Source organism: Acinonyx jubatus, chromosome B2 (genome assembly GCF_027475565.1).
Source record: "Acinonyx jubatus isolate Ajub_Pintada_27869175 chromosome B2, VMU_Ajub_asm_v1.0, whole genome shotgun sequence".
Taxonomy (NCBI): domain Eukaryota; kingdom Metazoa; phylum Chordata; class Mammalia; order Carnivora; family Felidae; genus Acinonyx; species Acinonyx jubatus.
Window position 1 is genome coordinate 71,148,159 of NC_069385.1, and position 18,754 is coordinate 71,166,912.

Sequence of the window (18,754 nt, forward strand, 5' to 3'; positions counted from 1 at the left end):
TAGAGAATCAGTTCTCAACCTCTTCTGATGTGATAAATCCATGACATGTTCCAATGAATAAATCCGTATTCTGATCAGAGTTTTCAAAAATTGGAAGGAAAATACAGTATTACACTCAGATGGGACGCAAATCTCAGTGGCACATCAGCATTAGTTCCACACTGTGGCTTATGGCAGATAGTGCTGGTGCAGACTATACCTTCACCCCAGCTGCAATACCACACCTCGTTCCCGTTCTCTCATGTGAGAATACTTATCAGAGCGCAAGTGAATCAGTAACAATGGAATTGCTAACCTGAAATTTTCTCTAATTTGTTTTTAAAAAGTAAATCAATCACAAACAAAACACAAAATACTTTGTATGAATAACAATGAACTTGTGACACTTCACAAAAAACAAGAGAATATTAGTGTGTTGGGTTACCTGTTAAAGTTATCGTGGCTTTAGAAGATAAAACTGTGCTCCTTAGAGTACAAGGCTTATAAAAGGAATTTAAAACCTGTAGTTGGGAAATTTATTAAGTTGATAATGAGGAAACTAATTCCATCCATATAAACCGGTGATCTTGGATATACCCAAGTCTCAGCCTGAAGCCTCTGCTGATCCGTCTCTCATCTGTAATAGCGCTATTTGCAGTTACAAATAATCAGACAAAGCATGTCGTGAAGATCCAGTTCTAAAAGCTGATGTGAAGAGCTGGAAGGCTAGCTTGCATAGAGGAGTCTTAAGGCACTGGGGTAGCTGTGTCTCAGAGCGAAGTAAATGCTAAAAGAAACAAACTTCTGAAGTTCCAGAACTCCAAACGAAGACAAACTGCCCATGCATTACAGCGGTCAGCGCCAGGGCACTGCCATCTAAACCCTTTTCTCCATGTTTTCAATTCAAAGGCTGGAAGTTTTATCTTAGGAGAAGATTTGATGATATGATGGAAGTCAAAGACAAACATTCTATTTTACTGTTATATAGGACAAAGACTGGCAAACTTTTTAAAGTAAAGGGCCATTTTGTCGCAATGGAACTGGAGAGTGTTATGCTAAGTGAAATAAGTCACACAGAGAAAGACAGATACCATATGTTTTCACTCTTACGTGGATCCTGAGAAACTTAACAGAAGACCATGGGGGAGGGGAAGGAAAAAAAAAGAGAGGGAGGGAGGCAAACCATAAGAGACTCTTAAAAACTGAGAACAAACTGAGGGCTGATGGGGGGTGGGAGGGAGGGGAGGGTGGGTGATGGGTATTGAGGAGGGCACCTGTTGGGATGAACACTGGGTATTGTATGGAAACCAATTTGACAATAAACTTCATATATTGAAAAAAAAGTAAAATAAAGGGCCAGGTAGTAAATATTTTAAGTTTTAGAGGTCACATGATCTGGTCTTGGTCTCTGATGCTTTTTTTCCCCCTATGATCCCTTAAAAATGTAAGGATTGGGGTGCCAGAGTGGCTCAAGTGGTTGAGCATCCAACTTCAGCTCAGGTCATGATCTCATGGCTCGTGAGTTCAAGCCCCGCGTCAGGCTCTGTGCTGACAGCTCAGAACCAGGGGCTTGCTTCAGATTCTGTGTCCCTCTCTCATTCTCCCCATCCCCCACTGGTGCTCGGTCTCTCTCCCTCTCAAGAATAAACAAATATTAAAAAAAAAAAAAAAAGGTAAGGATTACTTTTAGCATGCTGGCCATATACAATCAGGTGCTTACCAAATGAGGCCATAGCTTGTAGTCCCTTGATATAGAAGAAAAGCAATTCTCAACTACTAACTGTCCCCAAAATTACACCTGTCTTTTTTTTCAATTTTAAATAATCTCAGATCAAAAAGGAACTTAGAGGTTCAAAGGACTGTAGGGATAAGTGATCTAACTTTCCAAGTGGGGACCTCAAGGCTCCTGGTCCTGAGTAACTTGCTTGTGGCAGAAGAGGCCAAACGCTTACTTTTCTCTTTCCCCTTATGTTTTTGGAATACACTCAACTTTGAGGAGTTCCTTTAAAACAAAGTACACTAGAGGTTTTACTACATTCACAGCTTAAAGGATTTGTTTTACTGGGTACTTTTTTCACATTCTTTTACCATGTTCAAGAAACTCACACTAAGAACCAAGAAAAACTTAGAATACTTTTAAATTAATATTGAGAGAGCATGGGGCCTAAGAAGGCTTAGAATTCTGTCCCTTAAACTCAGTAAACTGGACAGGCTGACTTCTGAGCAGAAATCTGAATAGGGCTGCTGGGTAGAGGTGACCAGTTACATGACGCTGACACTCAAAGCAAATGGACATTGCTCCTTTCTCAGTAAGTCCCTCTAGAATATGCTACCAAGCAAACACTTCACAGGAAAAGTCTAACCCTATCTGTCTATATGTTTTCCTAATACAGAAATACAGAATTAGGAATAGCACTTTAATGCCACTTCTCAGAGTTAATTATGTAAAAAAAAAAAAAATTCATTTTCCTTCAAATGGTAAAACTGAAGCTTATTCTTTGTACTGAACTTCTAGTTGTTTCCCACAGCATTTCTGATTAAAATCCTGCTTTTACTATCAATGAAAAGATTCTCTAAGTAAACATAGATATAATCAGATGTTCAAAATGAACTTTTCCTGAATTTAGAATCTGAATTTAAAAATTTTAAATTTTAAAATAATTTTAAAATTATTTTAACATCCTATACCAAAAGAAAGAAAGAAAGAAAGAAAGAAAGAAAGAAAGAAAGATAGAAAGAAAGATAGAAAGAAAGAAAGAAAGAAAGAAAGAAAGAAAGAAAGAAAGAAAGAAAGAAAAAAAATCTTTCATGGATCAATTCTAAATATAAAGTTTGAAATCCCCTGATCTTTTAAAATATAGCTCCACAACATATGAATTTATAAAATATTATCACTGATAAGCCATGGATCATCCAGATTAAGAAATGCCATCGCAAAAGAAATGGAAAAAGAAAAATAAATGCCATTACAGGGGTGCCCAGCTAGCTCAGTCAGAGGAGCGTGCAACTCTTAATCTTGTGGCTTTGTGAGTTTGAGCCCCATGTCGGATGTAGAGATTACTTAAAATCTTAAAAGAGAAGAGAAGAGAAGAGAAGAGAAGAGAAGAGAAGAGAAGAGAAGAGAAGAGAAGAAAAGAAAAGAAAAGAAAAGCCATTACGTATCAGCTCAAACTCAACAACCACATGAGATCAAGAGTTGAACACTCCTCCGAATGAGCCAGCCAGGCGCCCCTGAAATTTTTCATTTTAGATATGAGGTAATGTGTTTTCTCTGCATCATGGATCATGGCCTCCCTCTTCAGGTAAGAGGAATTTGATTCCCTTAAGACTAAAAATTAAGCATGCCCTCCTCCATTATTAAAAAAGATTCAAGAAAAAAATCAGTACTTCTTAATGATCCATAAGTGGCTCCTAGGTCTTCCTTTTATTCTACTGTATTTAAAAATTCTTCTTCTTGAAGTTGCAATTTAAAGTCCTCCTTGATTCTCTCCAGCAACTCTGGTTTAAAAATAACATCCAACGCAGTCATTGCCAGAGCTTTGGCCGTACGCAAAGTGTAGAACTGAGCTTCTTGTGACCCTAAAAGGTGGAGAAAATAAATGAAGAAACCACCCTATTTATGATAAACTTATACACTGGTTTTCAGGTTAGCTCTCGATATCTAAACCACCTCTTGAAATGCCCACCAGAATACAGTATTTTCTGAGGTAAAGTTAGCTAATGAAAAAACATGGAGCTATTACCACAAAAAGAGAACATATGTCCACACATTCACTTCTAATAACACATACCTGCAGCTTCAGTATATTGTTCTGTATGATTCAAGGCATTAGATCCAATGTAAAAATATGGATGAATCCCAGGAACCACAAAAGTAACATTTCCAAAATCAGTAGATCCTTAGAAAAGTAAGACAATCCATGGGTTTCTAATTGTTAGTCCAATAGATGCCAGACTGTACGTATCCAATCTCTATAGCACCAGACATGATTTGCCACTCCTTTCCTTCTAGAAATTCTCTATTCCTTTGGCTTCCATGACTTGACTTCTCCTGATTGTCTGGCCTTTTCTCTGGTCACTATCTGTCTCCTCTAAATTGCTTCCTTTACCTGTCTCCTAAGTGCTGGCAATCACCAGCACACCAAATACTCCTGTGTTTTCAGTTACTTTTCAGATATTGCCAACTCCTACATCTCCAACCTAGGCATCATTTGGGGGTTCCACAGTCTACTGAACAGTTCCCCTTAGAAATCCTGTACGCACATCAAACTTAACATACTAATAATATATACCAACATAGCATACCCCAACCTGCTTTCTCTTGAACTCCTTATCTCAGTAAATGACATCAACACCCCATTTCTATGGCCAAGTCCTTTTGAGTCCACTTCATCAGCATTTATTGTTATATTTTAGTAGATACATCTCTAACATGGAAACATATTAGAAATGATCCTTTTAAAAAGGAAAAACTCTAAAATAGTCCTCAATATAATTATTTAAATTCTAAGTTGTTTACTAAACAACTAGTAGTAAACAACCATAATAATTACTCCTCAGCAACTGGCATGGCTCCTTATAACTACTTGCTAGCCTGCTTACTGAGGACTGACAATGAATTAAAATTCTATTTCTCCTTTAAGTAGCTTACTTTAAAATTAGAACTAAGCAAATTTAAACACTAGAACTATTTAGAATACAAAGGAAATAGTACGCTATTTCTAAAAACAAATCTGCTCATTTAACACTTTACATTCACTGAAGAGTTCTTTAGTTTCGTTCCCCTAACCATTAAGTTTGTGAAAAATATTGTTAAGAGCAATACCTCCCTACCTCCAAAGCTGTCGAACAAAACCCTCTAACCAAAGATGATATTTTCCTTCCTCAAACAGTGCAATATAGTATATATGAAAGAACCTGATTACCTGAAGGGCCATTCAACATTGCATCTTCTGAAATAAATTCTATTCCCAGTTTTTTTCCATTTTCAATATAAGCTTTCCATAGGCTCTTATTGGGAAGAACATTGTAATAATCATGTGCTCCACCTTTAATTTCTACCTAAAAAAAATCGTAAGACAAATTCTGAAATAAAAAACTCAAATTCACTATCTAATTTTCAAATCAGCAAGAGGTTTAAGAGGGTACACTTTCCCTTACAGATATAAATTCTCTTAAATATTTTACCTTAAAAAAATCGGTAATAAGACTTCCCTCAGGCCCTATCCCCCTCATGTTACATATGCAGCAAACAACATGATGTCACCTCACTCTCCCAGCAAGTCTCAACTTCGGTAACTTATATAGGGTGTGGGGGAAGCCCAGGAATCTCCATTTTAACCAGGACCCCCAAGTAATTCTGATGCAGGTGGTCTAAAGAGCAGACACTGAGGAACACTGCTCTAGACTGCAGCCTCTTAAAGAAAAAAATTAAGCTTTACTCATATTCAAAATATAAGCCAACACTGACACCAATAACTGGTCCAAAAGATATAAAGGTACCTAGGAGAGACAGGTTTATGATGAAGAAGGGTTGGCTACGGTCCTCATTTATTATTTATTTATTTTTAAAAGTAATCTCTACACCCAATGTGGGGCTCGAACTCACAACCCTGAGATCAAGAGTTGCATGCTCTACCGACTGAGCCATCAGGAACCCCATGTCCTCATTTATTAACTTCAGCGCTTCAGTGTGTCAAGAATTATAAGCAGTTTATAGGTACACAGTTAAGAGGATTTATAGATTTAGTTTTGATTAAATCAAAATGGATAATAGTTCCACAAACTAAAGGCAGTAGCCATAGCATTAGTAAAAGTCAATTATAAAATGGCAGAGCTGACATTTCTTCTACTCTTAGCAACATCTAAGCTAGAAATAATGACAACCGGGGCATCTAGGTGACTCATTTGGTTGAGTCTGACTCAAAATAAACTTAAAGAAAGAAAGAAGGAAAGAAAGAAAGAAAGAAAGAAAGAAAGAAAGAAAGAAAGAAAGAAAGGAAGGAAGGAAGGAAGGAAGGAAGGAAGGAAGGAAGGAAGAAAATACTTATAATATATAATAGTCATTCATGTATTACAAGTCAGCCAAAATATAAAAAGTTATTAAGAGACTATTTAAAATATAGATTAAAATCCAGTAACAATGAACCTTATCCTAAGGGAATATTATGCCTTGAGATTCGGAGTTAACGGTAATAGTTCATGTGTTTATTCTATCAATATTTATATTTATAATTATAAATAAGGGATAAAGGATTGGCTCTGTAGCTCAGGGGTTAGAACACTGGTCTCATAAATAAGGGACAAAGGATTAATTTTTTACTCTCTGGACACTTACCATATATGCTGAGAATCACTAGTACTGTGAGACACTATTACTATGTGAACAAATCATACATCTGAGAGCAGAAACAAATAAGTTGTAAGTATGAGGTCTAGGCCCTAACTCTTAACAAATATTCTCTCATTTAATTTTTACAAGAACATAAAGTATATTATTATCTCCCTTTTTCAAGAGAAAATGGAGGCCCAAAGTTATTAAATGGTGTTTTCTAAAGTTACCAAATCAGTAGGCTGAGAGGCACAGACCCAGATCCTGTCTCTCCCACTAGACTACAACCTCCGCCCAGGAAAAGACTGATGTAATTCTGAAACTTCTCGTTCTGCTGTATACCCTACGTGACTGGCACAGAAATGTCACTGACTTTATGGTTTAAATGAACAACATTTCTTCACTAACTTCTGCATCTATTTTAACTTTCATTCCAGCAAGCCATAAGTATTTATATCGTTACTGCACATATCAAATAATTTCACCCGAAACAGCTTTTGCTGATTTTGCCATAAAGTTCCCTTTATAGGAACTATACTGAGCAATTCTGAAAACACAACTGCCAATAAGGAAGGCTATATCTTGCAAAAAGGCAGGGAACTCAGCATTATCAAGAATTATTCTAATTACAGTGCAATAAGATGACTATAGTCCTTTCTATGTGGGCACTGAGTAAAACAAGTATGAATTAAAGACTTTCACATCACCCATTCACTCAACTGATCTTACATACTCTAAACATTGCCAAATGAAAAAGGGGCAAGTTAGGTTCTAATCTAATTTAATAATACTCTAACTTAACTCCAGCCCATATAGATATACCTCTGATTATAACTTATATTAACTCTTAAAAGTTCTTACTGTACACCCAGTAGCCAAAGCTGCAGCTCTGAAGCAATCTTCTGCCTTTTTGGTCAAAACTGGAAGTTCTTTCATTGAGGGTGCACGGAAGTAATAGATTAATTCAGAATAAGACGGAATGATATTGGGTTTTACACCACCACTTTTTATTATGCCTACAAAAAGAACCAAATTACTGAAATTGAGCTTGGAGACCATTTCTTTAAGTTTAAATACACCCATAGAATTTTCAATATGTACATAAGAAAAACAATTTCAATTTATTAGCTTCACAGATATACCAATCAATGATTTTTGATGTGCTGTACAAAATTTTTTTCTTTTTTTTTTTTTTTTGTACAAAAGTTTCTATACATAGGGCAATGCTTTCTGGCTAAGAGATAAAACATTGTCTATCCATACTTAATTCTAAGGAATTTAACGATGTTGAGAAATTATGTTGCATGATTATAAAGAAACTCTTAGAAACTTTTATAACAATCTTAAGACTTCTGAAAGAGTTTATTTCAGTAGGCTTAATATAGTAGTAATAGTTGTACGTTTTGATAAACTTTTGACTTAAAAGAAAAAAAATGGCACAAGGTTCTATAATTATCCTCGTATTTCCAGATTCCTATGAATATTTTCAATGGTATTTAGCTCTGGGAACATAATTTTTATACCAGCAAGAAACCGATGCAGGTCGAAGATCACTAAGTGCTATTAACTGTCAAAACAAATACATTTATTTGGAACTACACTGAGAGGAAAGATTTATCCATTCAAAATAATAACTGAAATAGATACACAAAATCTAAATTTATTTGATCTGCTTTAAAAATTATTATTTTTACATATTTCTCTTAGAAAAACTAAGGTAGGACATTGGTCAAAGTGCAATTACAAACTAATTTAAGCCTATAACAAAATCAGGTAAAAAATAGATATTAAAGTATAACAGTTTCCCAAATCATAAGAAAATAACTAAAAAATAAATTCATACCTTTAAGATCATACTTTATTACTGTAGTTACATTAAGGTGATACACATAATTTAAAAAGATGTTACTCATTTTATCAGCACTTGAGAAAATAAAACCAGTAACCATAACTTTTTTAAATTGAGAAAATGATTTGTTACCATTAAAAAACAGTGAGGATAACTGGAAAATCAAGATCCAACTTTCAAATACCCACAGAAAACATGTACATCCTTACATAAAACATTATCTCTAATACTCAAAATGACCATTCCATTTATACATAAATACTTTTTTAATTGTTTTCTTAGCCAACACATACAAACATCCTAGTATCCTGTCACATGAATTTTGGAAACTGTTTAAAAATTTTGGAATATTCATATAAAGTATATAAAATGTTTACAATTTTTAAAAATCAAATGTTAATTAATGGCACTGAAATATATTAAGCACCATCCATTACACAACATACTTGACATTCGTACCATGAACTCTCCAGGTTGGTTTCATTTGCTGTCTCAACACAGACAGATTGTTGTAGGCGAGAACAGCAGCATCTAATGCATTTACTCCTTCCCAGGGATATGCAGCAGCATGAGACGCTTTTCCATAGTATTTCACAATCACACTAGGAAACAAAACATCATTTGGAATTACTCTTTTCAAAGTCACTAAAGAAAATCCAGGTACCGTAATTAGAATTACCCAACAAGTATTCAGAATTAAGTAACACTGCTGGAATTTTTATTTGCAAATCATTTGTAGAAATAACACAGCAATTTATATACCTTAGTTGTAGTTTACTATTATGTAATACAGTGACTGACACAAAGAAAGCATTCCAAAAAAGAGAAAAGAGAGAGAGAAGAGAGAGAGAGAGAATTTTGTTCAACCAACCCCCAATAGAAATTTAATTTGTACACAACTCAATTCAAACAAACATGCAATTCTGTATTAGGCACTGGAATTACAAAAAGAGGGCTCCTGTCTCCTTCTACACTGCATAGTAATAACTCTATATAAAATGTCTGCGAAACTCAGATAATTCTATCTTAAGTGGGGGAGGGCAGGTGAAGGAAAACAGAAATAGGTGACAATCTGAAATGAATTAAGACAATCTCTGAATACCAGATTACACTCACAATATCCTAAGATATTCTAGCATTAAGTCAGTTGTTCCTAACCAACATTTTATTAGTGTTCCAAAACACCTGCATCACTAATATCTCAAAATTTTATCAGTTATGTTACTGCACTTCCAAATAGTTCTCATACCAATTTAACTACTCAGATACAATAAAAAATAAGGGTTAAAGAAAGGATTGCATATTAAATAGTTATTTATAAAGATGACTTGTATAGGCAACACTTTTTAAGCCTGAGTAATAGTACCCACATTTAAATTGCCAAAAAGCTATTCTAGACTTAGTTTTTTTTTTTTAACAAACTAGATTCAAGAATCCTTGGCATGCTCATATTCCTTGATGAATTCAAAACATTCTGCTGGCAAAATAAAAACAAGTTAAAAGCATCCAAATATATTTTTAAGATTTTAGGATATTTGTTAGTTCCTTGATATATATCTTATCACCATCACCTTGAAACTGGAATTTTAACAAAACTGGTGATAAATATAAAATGGAAGAGGATGACCTTTATGAAAATGGCTCTAGCACCATTTCTTTCAGGGTTCAAATCTAAGTATAATTAACATACAACAAACTATAGGAAAATAAGTGTTAATGGTTATTTTTTTCAGCATTAGTATTTTTAGTGTATTTTAAAACATTTTAGAGAGCATATTTTACTTTTTATTTATTTTAGTAATTTAAATTCATGTTAATTAACATACAGTGTAGTATTGGTTTCAGGAGCAGAATTTAGTGATTTATCACTTACATACAACACCAGTACTCATCACAAGTGCCCTCCTTAAGGCCCATCACCCATTTAGCCCATCCTCCCAACCCCCTTCCCCTCCAGTAGCCTTCAGTTTGTTCTCTGTATTTAAGAGTCTCTTATGGTTTGTCTCCCTCTAAGAGTAAAGTATATTGCAATTCAGGCCTATCTCAAGGAGCAAGAAAGGTCCCAAATACACAATCTAACCTCACTCCTAAAGGCACCTAAAGGCGCTAGAAAAGGAACAGCAAATAAAACACAAAGCCAGCAGAAGGAGGGAAATAAGAAAGATTAGAGCAGAAATAAACAATATAGAAGCAAACAAACAAACAAAAAAAACCAGTAGAACAGATCAATGAAACTAAGAGCTGGTTCTTTGAAAGAATAAATAAAACTGATTAACTCCTGGCCAGCTTTATCATAAAAGAAAAAGGAAAGGACCCAAATAAATAAAATCACAAATGAAAGAGGAGAGATCACAATCAACACCACAAAAATACAATTATAAGAAATACTATGAAAAATTGTATGCCAACAAACTGGGCAATCTGGAAGAAATGGACGAATTCCTAGAAACTCACACACTACCAAAACTGAAACAGGAAGAAATGGGAAATTTGAACAGGCCCATAACCAGGAAAGAAATTGAATCAGTTATCAAAAATCTCCCAACAAACAAGAATGCTGGCCCAGATGGCTTCCCAGGGGAATTCTACCAGACATTTAAAGAAAAGTTAACACCTATTCTTCTCAAAATGTTCCAAAAAACAGAAATGGAAGGAAAGTTTCCAAACTCATTCTATGAAGACAGCATTACCTTGATTCCAAAACCAAAGATCCCCCTAAGAAGAATTATAGGCCAACATCCCTGATGAACCCAGATGCAAAAATTCTCAACAAGATCTAGCAACCAAATTCAACAGTACATTAAAACAATTATTTATCATGGTCAAGTGGGATTTATTCCTGGGATGCAGGGCCTGTTCAATATTTGCAAATCAATCAACGTGATATACCACATTAATAAAAGAAAGAATAAGAACCATATGATCCTCTCAATAGATGCAAAAAAAAAAAAAGCATTTGACAAAATACAGCATCCTTTCTTGATAAAAACCCTCAAGAAAGGGATAGAGTGAACATATCTTGACACCATAAAGGCCATATAAGAAAGACCCACAGCTAATATCATCCTCAATGGGGAAAAACTGAAAGCTTTCCCCCTAAGGTCAGGAACATGACAGGATGTCCACTCTCACTACTGTTATTTGACACAGTACTGGAAGTCCTAGCCTCAGCAATCAGACAACAAAAAGAAATAAAAGGCATCCAAACTGGCAAAGAAGTCAAACTTTCACTCTTCACAGACAACATGATCCTCTACGTGGAAAACCCGAAAGACTCCACCAAAAAACTGCTAGAACGGATACATGAATTCAGCAAAGTTGCAGGATATAAAATCAACATACAGAAACCGGTTGCATTTCTGTATGTCAATAATGAAGCAGCATGAAGAGAAATCAAGGAACGAATCCCATCTACAATTCTACAAAAAACCATAACATACCTAAGAATAAACCTAACCAAAGAGGTAAAAGATCTGTATGCTGAAAAACTATAGAAAGCTTATGAAAGAAATTGAAGAAGACACGAAGAAATGGAAAAGACAACATTCTATGCCCATGGACTTGAAGAACAAATGTTGTTAAAATGTTGATACTACCCAAAGCAATCTGCACGTGCAATGCAAACCCTATTAAAATAACACCAGCATTCTTCACAGAGCTAGAACAATCCTAAAATTTGTATAGAACCAGAATAGACCCTGAGTAGCCAAAGTAATGTTGAAAAAGAAAATCAAAGCTGGAGGCATCACAATTCTGGACTTCAAGCTGTTTTACACAAAGCTGTAATCATCAAGACAGTATGGTACTGGCATGAAAACAGGCACATAATCAATGGAACAGAATAGAAAACCCAGATATGGATCCACAAACGTATGACCAACTAATTTCTGACAAAGTAAGCAAGAATATCCAATGAGAAAAAGACAGTTTCTTTAGCAAATGGTGCTGGGAAAACTGGACAGTGACATGCAGAAGAATGAACCCGGACCACTTTCTTACACCATTCACAAAAATAAACTCAAAATCGATGAAAGACCCACATGTGAGATGGGAAACCATCAAACTCCTTGAGGAGAAAACATGCAACAACTTCTTTGACCCTGGCCACAGCAACTTCTTACTTGACAGGTCTCTGGAGGCAAGGAAAACAAAAGCAAAAATGAACTATTGGGACTTTATCAAGATAAAAGTCTTCTGCACAGTGAAGGAAACAATCAACAAAACTGAAAGGCAATGGACAAAATGGGAGAAGACATTTGCAAATGACATATCAGATAAAGGGTTAGTATCCAAAATCTGTTAAAAAGGCTTATCAAACTCAACACCCAAAAAATAAATAATCCAGTCAAGAAATAGGCAAAAGACAGGAATAGATACTTTTTCTAAGAAGACATCCAGATACTAAAAGACACCTGAAAAGATACTCTACATCACTCATCATCAAGGAAATACAAATCAAAACCACAATGAGATACTACTTTGCACCTGTCAGAATGGCTAGGAAACAACAGACATTGGCGAGAATGCAGAAAAAGGGGAACACTTTTGCACCGTTGGTGGGAATGCAAACTGTACAGCCACTCTGAAGAACGTATGGAGGTTCCTCAAAAAATTAAAAATAGGGGCTCCTGGGTGGCTCAGTTAAGCATCTAACTTCTGCTCAGGTCATGATCTCACCGTTTGTGAGTTCAAGCCCCTCATCGGGCTCTGTGCTGACACCTCAGAGCCTGAAGCCTGCTTCAGATTCGGTGTCTCCTCTCCCTGCCCCTCCCCCACTCGTGCTCTGTCTCTATCGCTCAAAAATAAATAAAACATTAAAAAAATTTTTTTGAATTAAAAATAGAACTACCCTGTGGCCCAGCAACTGCACTATTAGGTGTTTACCCAAACGATACAAAATGATGATTCAAAGCACACCAATGTTTACAGCAGTGCTATCAACAATAGCCAAAGTATGGAATATTACTTGGCAATCAAAAAGAATAAAACCTTGCCATTTGCAACAACGTGAATAGAACTAGAATGTATTATGCTAAGCGAAATAAGTCAAAGACAAATATATGATTTCACTCATGTGGAATTTAAGAAACAAAACAGATGAACATAGGAAAAGGAAAGGAAAAATAAGACAAAAAGTGTATTTTAAACAAACTGACGGGGGGGTGCCTGGGTGGCTCAGTCCACTGAGTATCCATGATCTCACAGTTAGTGGGATTGAGTCCGGCTTCAGGCTCTGTGCTGAGTGTGGAGCCTGCTTGGGATTATTCTCTCTCTCTGCCCCTACCCTGCACATGCACCCACTGGTACTCCCTCTCTCTCTGTCTCTCAAAATAAATAAATAAACTTAAAAAAATCAAAAGGAAGAGCCAGACCAACAATATATTTAGCAGAATATTTAAGGGGGAAAAAAGAATCCTCCCTTAAAATTCAATTTATATATGTACCTATTTAGGTTTATAACTATGCTCAAAAAGTCCTGGAAGGGGGCGCCTGGGTGGCTCAGTCGGTTAAGCATCCGACTTCAGCTCAGGTCACGATCTCGCAGTCCGTGAGTTCGAGCCCCGCGTCGGGCTCTGGACTGATGGCTCGGAGCCTGGAGCCTGTTTCAGATTCTGTGTCTCCCTCTCTCTGACCCTCCCCTGTTCATGCTCTGTCTCTCTCTGTCTCAAAAATAAATAAAACGTTAAAAAAAAAAGTCCTGGAAGGATACATGCCTCTCAAGAAGGGACAAGATGCAGGAAAGGTGGTCAATATGAACATAGTGTTTTATCTTACTTATTGTTGGAGATTTTTAGGATGAAAAGATCATAATATTTTCAAAAATTAGTTTGTATTCTTGTTCCCTTTTCCATCTTAACAGATGGCCAATGAAAACTCTAAGAAGCCAGAGACTAAGAAAAGGCCTGAGGCCAACTGGCCTGATGGATCAAGGCCAAGAAGCCCAACTCAAAGTCCTAGAAGGCTAACGGGCTGGTAAGCCTACAGCTGCAGGCCTCTTCTAGCCAGAGGCCTTGGCAGAGACTTCTAACCTCTAAGATCCTCTGCAGGTGTTCCAGTATGCACTACCCCCAAAACCAAAGTTGAAAGATTCTTCCTGCTGCCACAGCATCAACTCTTGGTGATAAGAAGGAAGATTAAAATGGTCATCCTGTGAAAACAAGGCCTCGGGTCATTCTGAGCTGGAAGATACGTGAGTACCACCTAGAAGCGCAGCTGCAATGGTTTTATCACTCCCTAGCTCCCACAGAGGAGAACATGTGGTTTTCCTGAAGCAGATCAACAGTGGCTCCTGGAGACTGGCCCGATGACTGGCCCATTAACTACTGTGACTGAAACTTCTGGTGTGCAAACTTCAATCCACTTCAGCAATCCAAAAAAGTGAGCTCTTCCACATACAGGAAACTAAATAAAATGTTTCGGCACCGGACAAATCAGAAGAGTACAGATGCAAATTCCACTAAAATCCACAGCTAGTTTCTGTCTTTTCTCTCAGAAATATAATTTACCCCTTTGCAAAGAACTCAAATTACAAGAAGTAAACTAGAGAAGTGTGTTTTCTTCCCAAGTCTAATAAAGCTGCCTCTTTTTTTTTTTTGTTTATTTATTTTTGAGAGAGAGAGAGACAGAGCATGAGCAGGGGAAGGACAAAGAGTGAGAGAGGGAGCCATAGATTCTGAAGCAGGCTCTGGGCTCTGAGCTGTCAGCACAGAGCCTGACGTGGGGCTCGAACCCACGAGCTGTGAGATCATGACCTGAACCGAAGTCAGATGCTCAACCGACTGAGCCACCCAGGAGCCCCTAATAAAGCTGCCTCTTACAAATCTATTCAGTTGCAAAGACAACCCATGTCAAAGGATAGATGTTTTCTAGAAACCCAATTGCTCTCAGATAGTTCAGAATAGAATACAAGCGTCAACATATTCTATTTGCTAGTCTTAATGCTTTTTAGGCACTATTTTTTTAGTGTTTATTTATTTTGAGAGAGAGTGTGCATGTACACAGGGGAGGGGCAGAGAGAATCCCAAGCAGGGTCCACACTCAGCATGGAGCCTGATGCGGAGCTCAGTGTCACGACCATGAGATCATGACCCGAGCCAAAATCAAGAGTCAGGACACTTAACCGACTCAGCCACCCAGGTGCCCCGTGCACTAGGTTAATAGTCCAATTACAAACACCATCTCAAATAGAAGAGGCTTACCAAATGTTATTCAATGGAAATCAAGTAAGGCATCACATCACCATTTTTCAACTTACTTTTTCAATATATAAGTACCGGGTTTTAGTCTCCAGTTAGGACACAGAAATATCTTAATAGTCTTTTCCACTAAGGAGCTTATTTCAACTTGATTACTCACTCATGTTCAGCCACATCAGGTAAATAAGCAGCATTCTCTTGGGATGGGTGGGCCATAAAAACAACATCAAGATTTTTAAAAGCCCCTGCTTCAATTAAATCAATTTTGCCACCACCATCTTCTTCTGCAGGCGTTCCCAGGACAACTACCTAGAAGGATATACCTGTGTCAGAGCAAAACAACAACAACAAAATCCTCGCAGGAAAATATCAAACAGGTTCCCTTGCATAGGTATTCACAACCTACATTAAAGTCCTTGAACTATGGAGAGAGGTGTTGTTCTCTGACACTTAAATAATGCAGTGGGCATAAATCTACGGTGCTAAGTTAACTACACATTTAAATTTACAGTGTTATACCAATTTGGCACAAAGTATGCACTAAAGCTACACCAGGAAACTTTTCCTAATTTTATAACTCAATTTTATATAACTAAAGGCAAAGATGAAAAAAGATAAATACTATATACTGAATTAATTCCTCAAAATTCTTTAGGACTTATTTCTTAAAGCTTCTTCTTGACTAAGTCTTTTAGTAATGTATATAATTATTCATAAACACTTTACTGGTTAGGAACATTCCAGTTGCTTATTAGTTATCCCCACAACAACCCTGTGAGGTAGGTGAGCAGTATATGTCATCATTTCAGGGATGTCAGAGATGGTGGTTTTGAGGCATGGAGTGAAGTGTTTTGTCCCAGGACACACTGCAAGTCTCCAGGCAGAGCAAGGATTAGATGTTCTGATCCTCAGACCTGAACTCTTGATTCCTTACTGAGCTAACTCATTAAAAGATCTTAACTCATTAAACCTTTATAAAGAACATTATATAAACCTTAACACCACAGTTAGAAACAGCCGACTATTACACAAACTTACTAATTCGATTCCACCAGTTCAACCAGGCAGATTTACTGGTCACCAAACACCTAATTAAACAAAAGAGAACTTTACAGAATAAACATTTTACTTTGATATTTAAGCTTAACTTCTTCAAACAATTTTTAAAAGCAAAGAAAATTTATAAACAACTAATACACTTTCAAGATCATATACAGGAATACAATGAAACAAATTGGAAAAAGTCTTGGCTTGTTAAGGGAATCAACATAAATTCCATTTTAAGAGAGGACTGATAACCTTGCTAAAACTGTGCATTACCATTCAAAGGTGTACGTTTCCCAAAGTCGAGCCTTCTTTGGAAGTTACAAAGCACTCGAACTCATAATTGAACCTGCTTTCTACTCTGAACCCTTGACTCCTTAAATTTGATGACTTCAAGTTAAATCTTGCTGACGTCTCTGAATCTTTCATAAGTCTGGTTAAAATTAAATCTCTCCCGTGTTTCATGCAATAGCAAAGGACCCGCCCCCCCAAAACAAAAACCTACCCAGATGCAAAAAACAAGCCACCAGAAGCTGAAAAGAGAAGGCAGCTAAAGAGAAAAAGCTACAAAAGATGGAACTGTTAAGATAAAAGAGAAAAGTTACTGACATTGGGGAAAAAATGGGCTATAGAATATGAAAATAAAACATCAGCCTTGCCCTTATTAAGCCAAATGTTGATGATTGAATTAGCTCGCAGAATGAAGAATACCATCTGAAAAAACACAGTAACACGAGATTAAACTTGCCCTACAACAAGCATAAATGACATTTCCCCACTTAAAGGAGAAATTTCTTAATATCATGAAATAAATATTAAAACTTAAGGATGAACTCATCTATGTAGTATTCATTCACTTCTCCAATTTTTGAGGGAAGTTTTGGTAGTTGCAATGACTGAAAAATTCCTATCCAAATACCAACGATTCGAATCACAACAGCTCCTATGACTGCCACAAACAAAAGAGGTTTTGGAGCCTAATAAAGAGGGGCTGGAGGTTTCCCTACAATAACTACTTCTTCCAGAGATTGCACAACCTCGTCAGCAAATCGCAGTTAATTATGTTACCAAAAATAAATCACAACGAAAACCAGGCTTGGTCCTAAGTTCTTTCCTTAGGGCCAGTCTACTCAATCGTTTACAACTACAGAAGAGGAAACAAAAATCTGCAAAAAGTCGCTGGGTCGGCACCTCAAGCACTACTGACTTTGATCCAGGAGTTCTGCCTCTGGCAAAAGCGAGGCCGGGACTCCGAGGCGGCAGGTGCGCACGGGAAGTGCCGGGTCCCGCCGTCCCCGGGTACGACCCGGTCTGGGCAGGCGATGAAAATCCCGCGCCAGGACCCCACCTCACCTTCACCGGCGGAGGCGGCCCGGGGAGCCCCTCCAGGGCCCCCTTCACGCCCAGCGCGGCCGCCGCCCCGACCTCGGCGATCAGGTTGTGGCCGCAGGCGTGCCCGATGCCGGGCAGCGCGTCGTATTCGCAGAGGAAGCCCAGCTGCAGCGGGCGCCGCGCCGCACGGACCCCCAGCGGCTCCCACTCTGCGCGGAAGGCCGTGGCCAGCTGGTAGTGCGGCTGCACTGCCCAAGAGGCAGCTGGAGGCTCGCGCTCAAAGAAGCGCGTCAGCACGCCGTGGGCCCGGTGCTCCTCGTAGGCCAGCTCGGGCTCGCTCCAGATCGCGCGGCTCAGGGCCCCCAGGCGCTCGGCCGCCTCGTCAATGCGCTCCGCGGCGCGCAGCTTCAGCAGCTCCAGCTGGGAGACGCCGCTGCAAGCGCCCCCCTCCAAGGGCCGCTCCTCTCCCGGTCTCATCGCGCCTGCAGCCGGTGACCCGCGAACACTCCGCTCGACTGCCCGCTCGGTAGCTGCCTTTTAACTGCACACCCGCTTCAGTGCCCGCGCCCGGGGTCCGCTAGAATCCGGGAGGGGCCCACAGCGCAGCTCCGCTGCTCCCGGGGGGAACAGTCCCGGGGCCCCGCCTCCAGCGCCTCGCCGGGTACAAGGTTCCCACCTCATTTGGCTGGCAAGTGCTCCGCCCCGGGCCGGGAGCGCTGGGAAGAGAGGTGTTCTGGGACTCTCGCTTTCATCTCCTTGGCTGTGCTTAAGACTGAATTGTTTTCAACTCATTATTACTTTTCTGTTGTTGCTTGTTTCCCACAGCAGCAGAATGAGAACGGCTATATTGGTTAGTTGGCATCAGAGAGAGACCAAGTGGAACATAGTCCTTGAAAAACGCCACTCCCCTTTCTAAAATAGCAATTTAAAGTTATACAAGGTTTTTAGTTCCTAAAACTAGATGTCAATGTAAATGCTATACAAAGAACACTGGTCTATAGATTCTATACTCTTAAAGTGTTC

General features: G+C 38.2%; 1 protein-coding gene across 1 annotated transcript; it reads right to left on the reverse strand.

The window, feature by feature from the left end:
- Positions 1–3,382: 3,382 nt before the first annotated feature.
- On the reverse strand, positions 3,383–18,490 carry PM20D2 (peptidase M20 domain containing 2). The gene is made up of 7 exons (XM_027057267.2): positions 17,753–18,490; positions 15,516–15,664; positions 8,619–8,761; positions 7,172–7,326; positions 4,905–5,040; positions 3,771–3,878; positions 3,383–3,558 (listed from the first exon to the last, which is right to left on the reverse strand). Exons 1-7 carry the CDS (start codon positions 18,206–18,208, stop codon positions 3,404–3,406), a joined length of 1,302 nt encoding a protein of 433 aa, XP_026913068.1. The 5' UTR covers positions 18,209–18,490; the 3' UTR covers positions 3,383–3,403.
- Positions 18,491–18,754: the final 264 nt, after the last annotated feature.

Bases quoted from the DNA above. Each gene is read 5' to 3' on its own strand.
- PM20D2 (XM_027057267.2), bottom strand. From the start codon at position 18,208: ATGAGACCGGGAGAGGAGCGGCCCTTGGAGGGGGGCGCTTGCAGCGGC. The intron at 5,041-7,171 runs GTAAGAACTTTT...GATTTTTTTTAG, and splicing joins CTTTGGCTACTGGGTGTACA to GTAGAAATTAAAGGTGGAGC. The intron at 3,879-4,904 runs GTAATCAGGTTC...TACTTTTCTAAG, and splicing joins AATGTTGAATGGCCCTTCAG to GATCTACTGATTTTGGAAAT.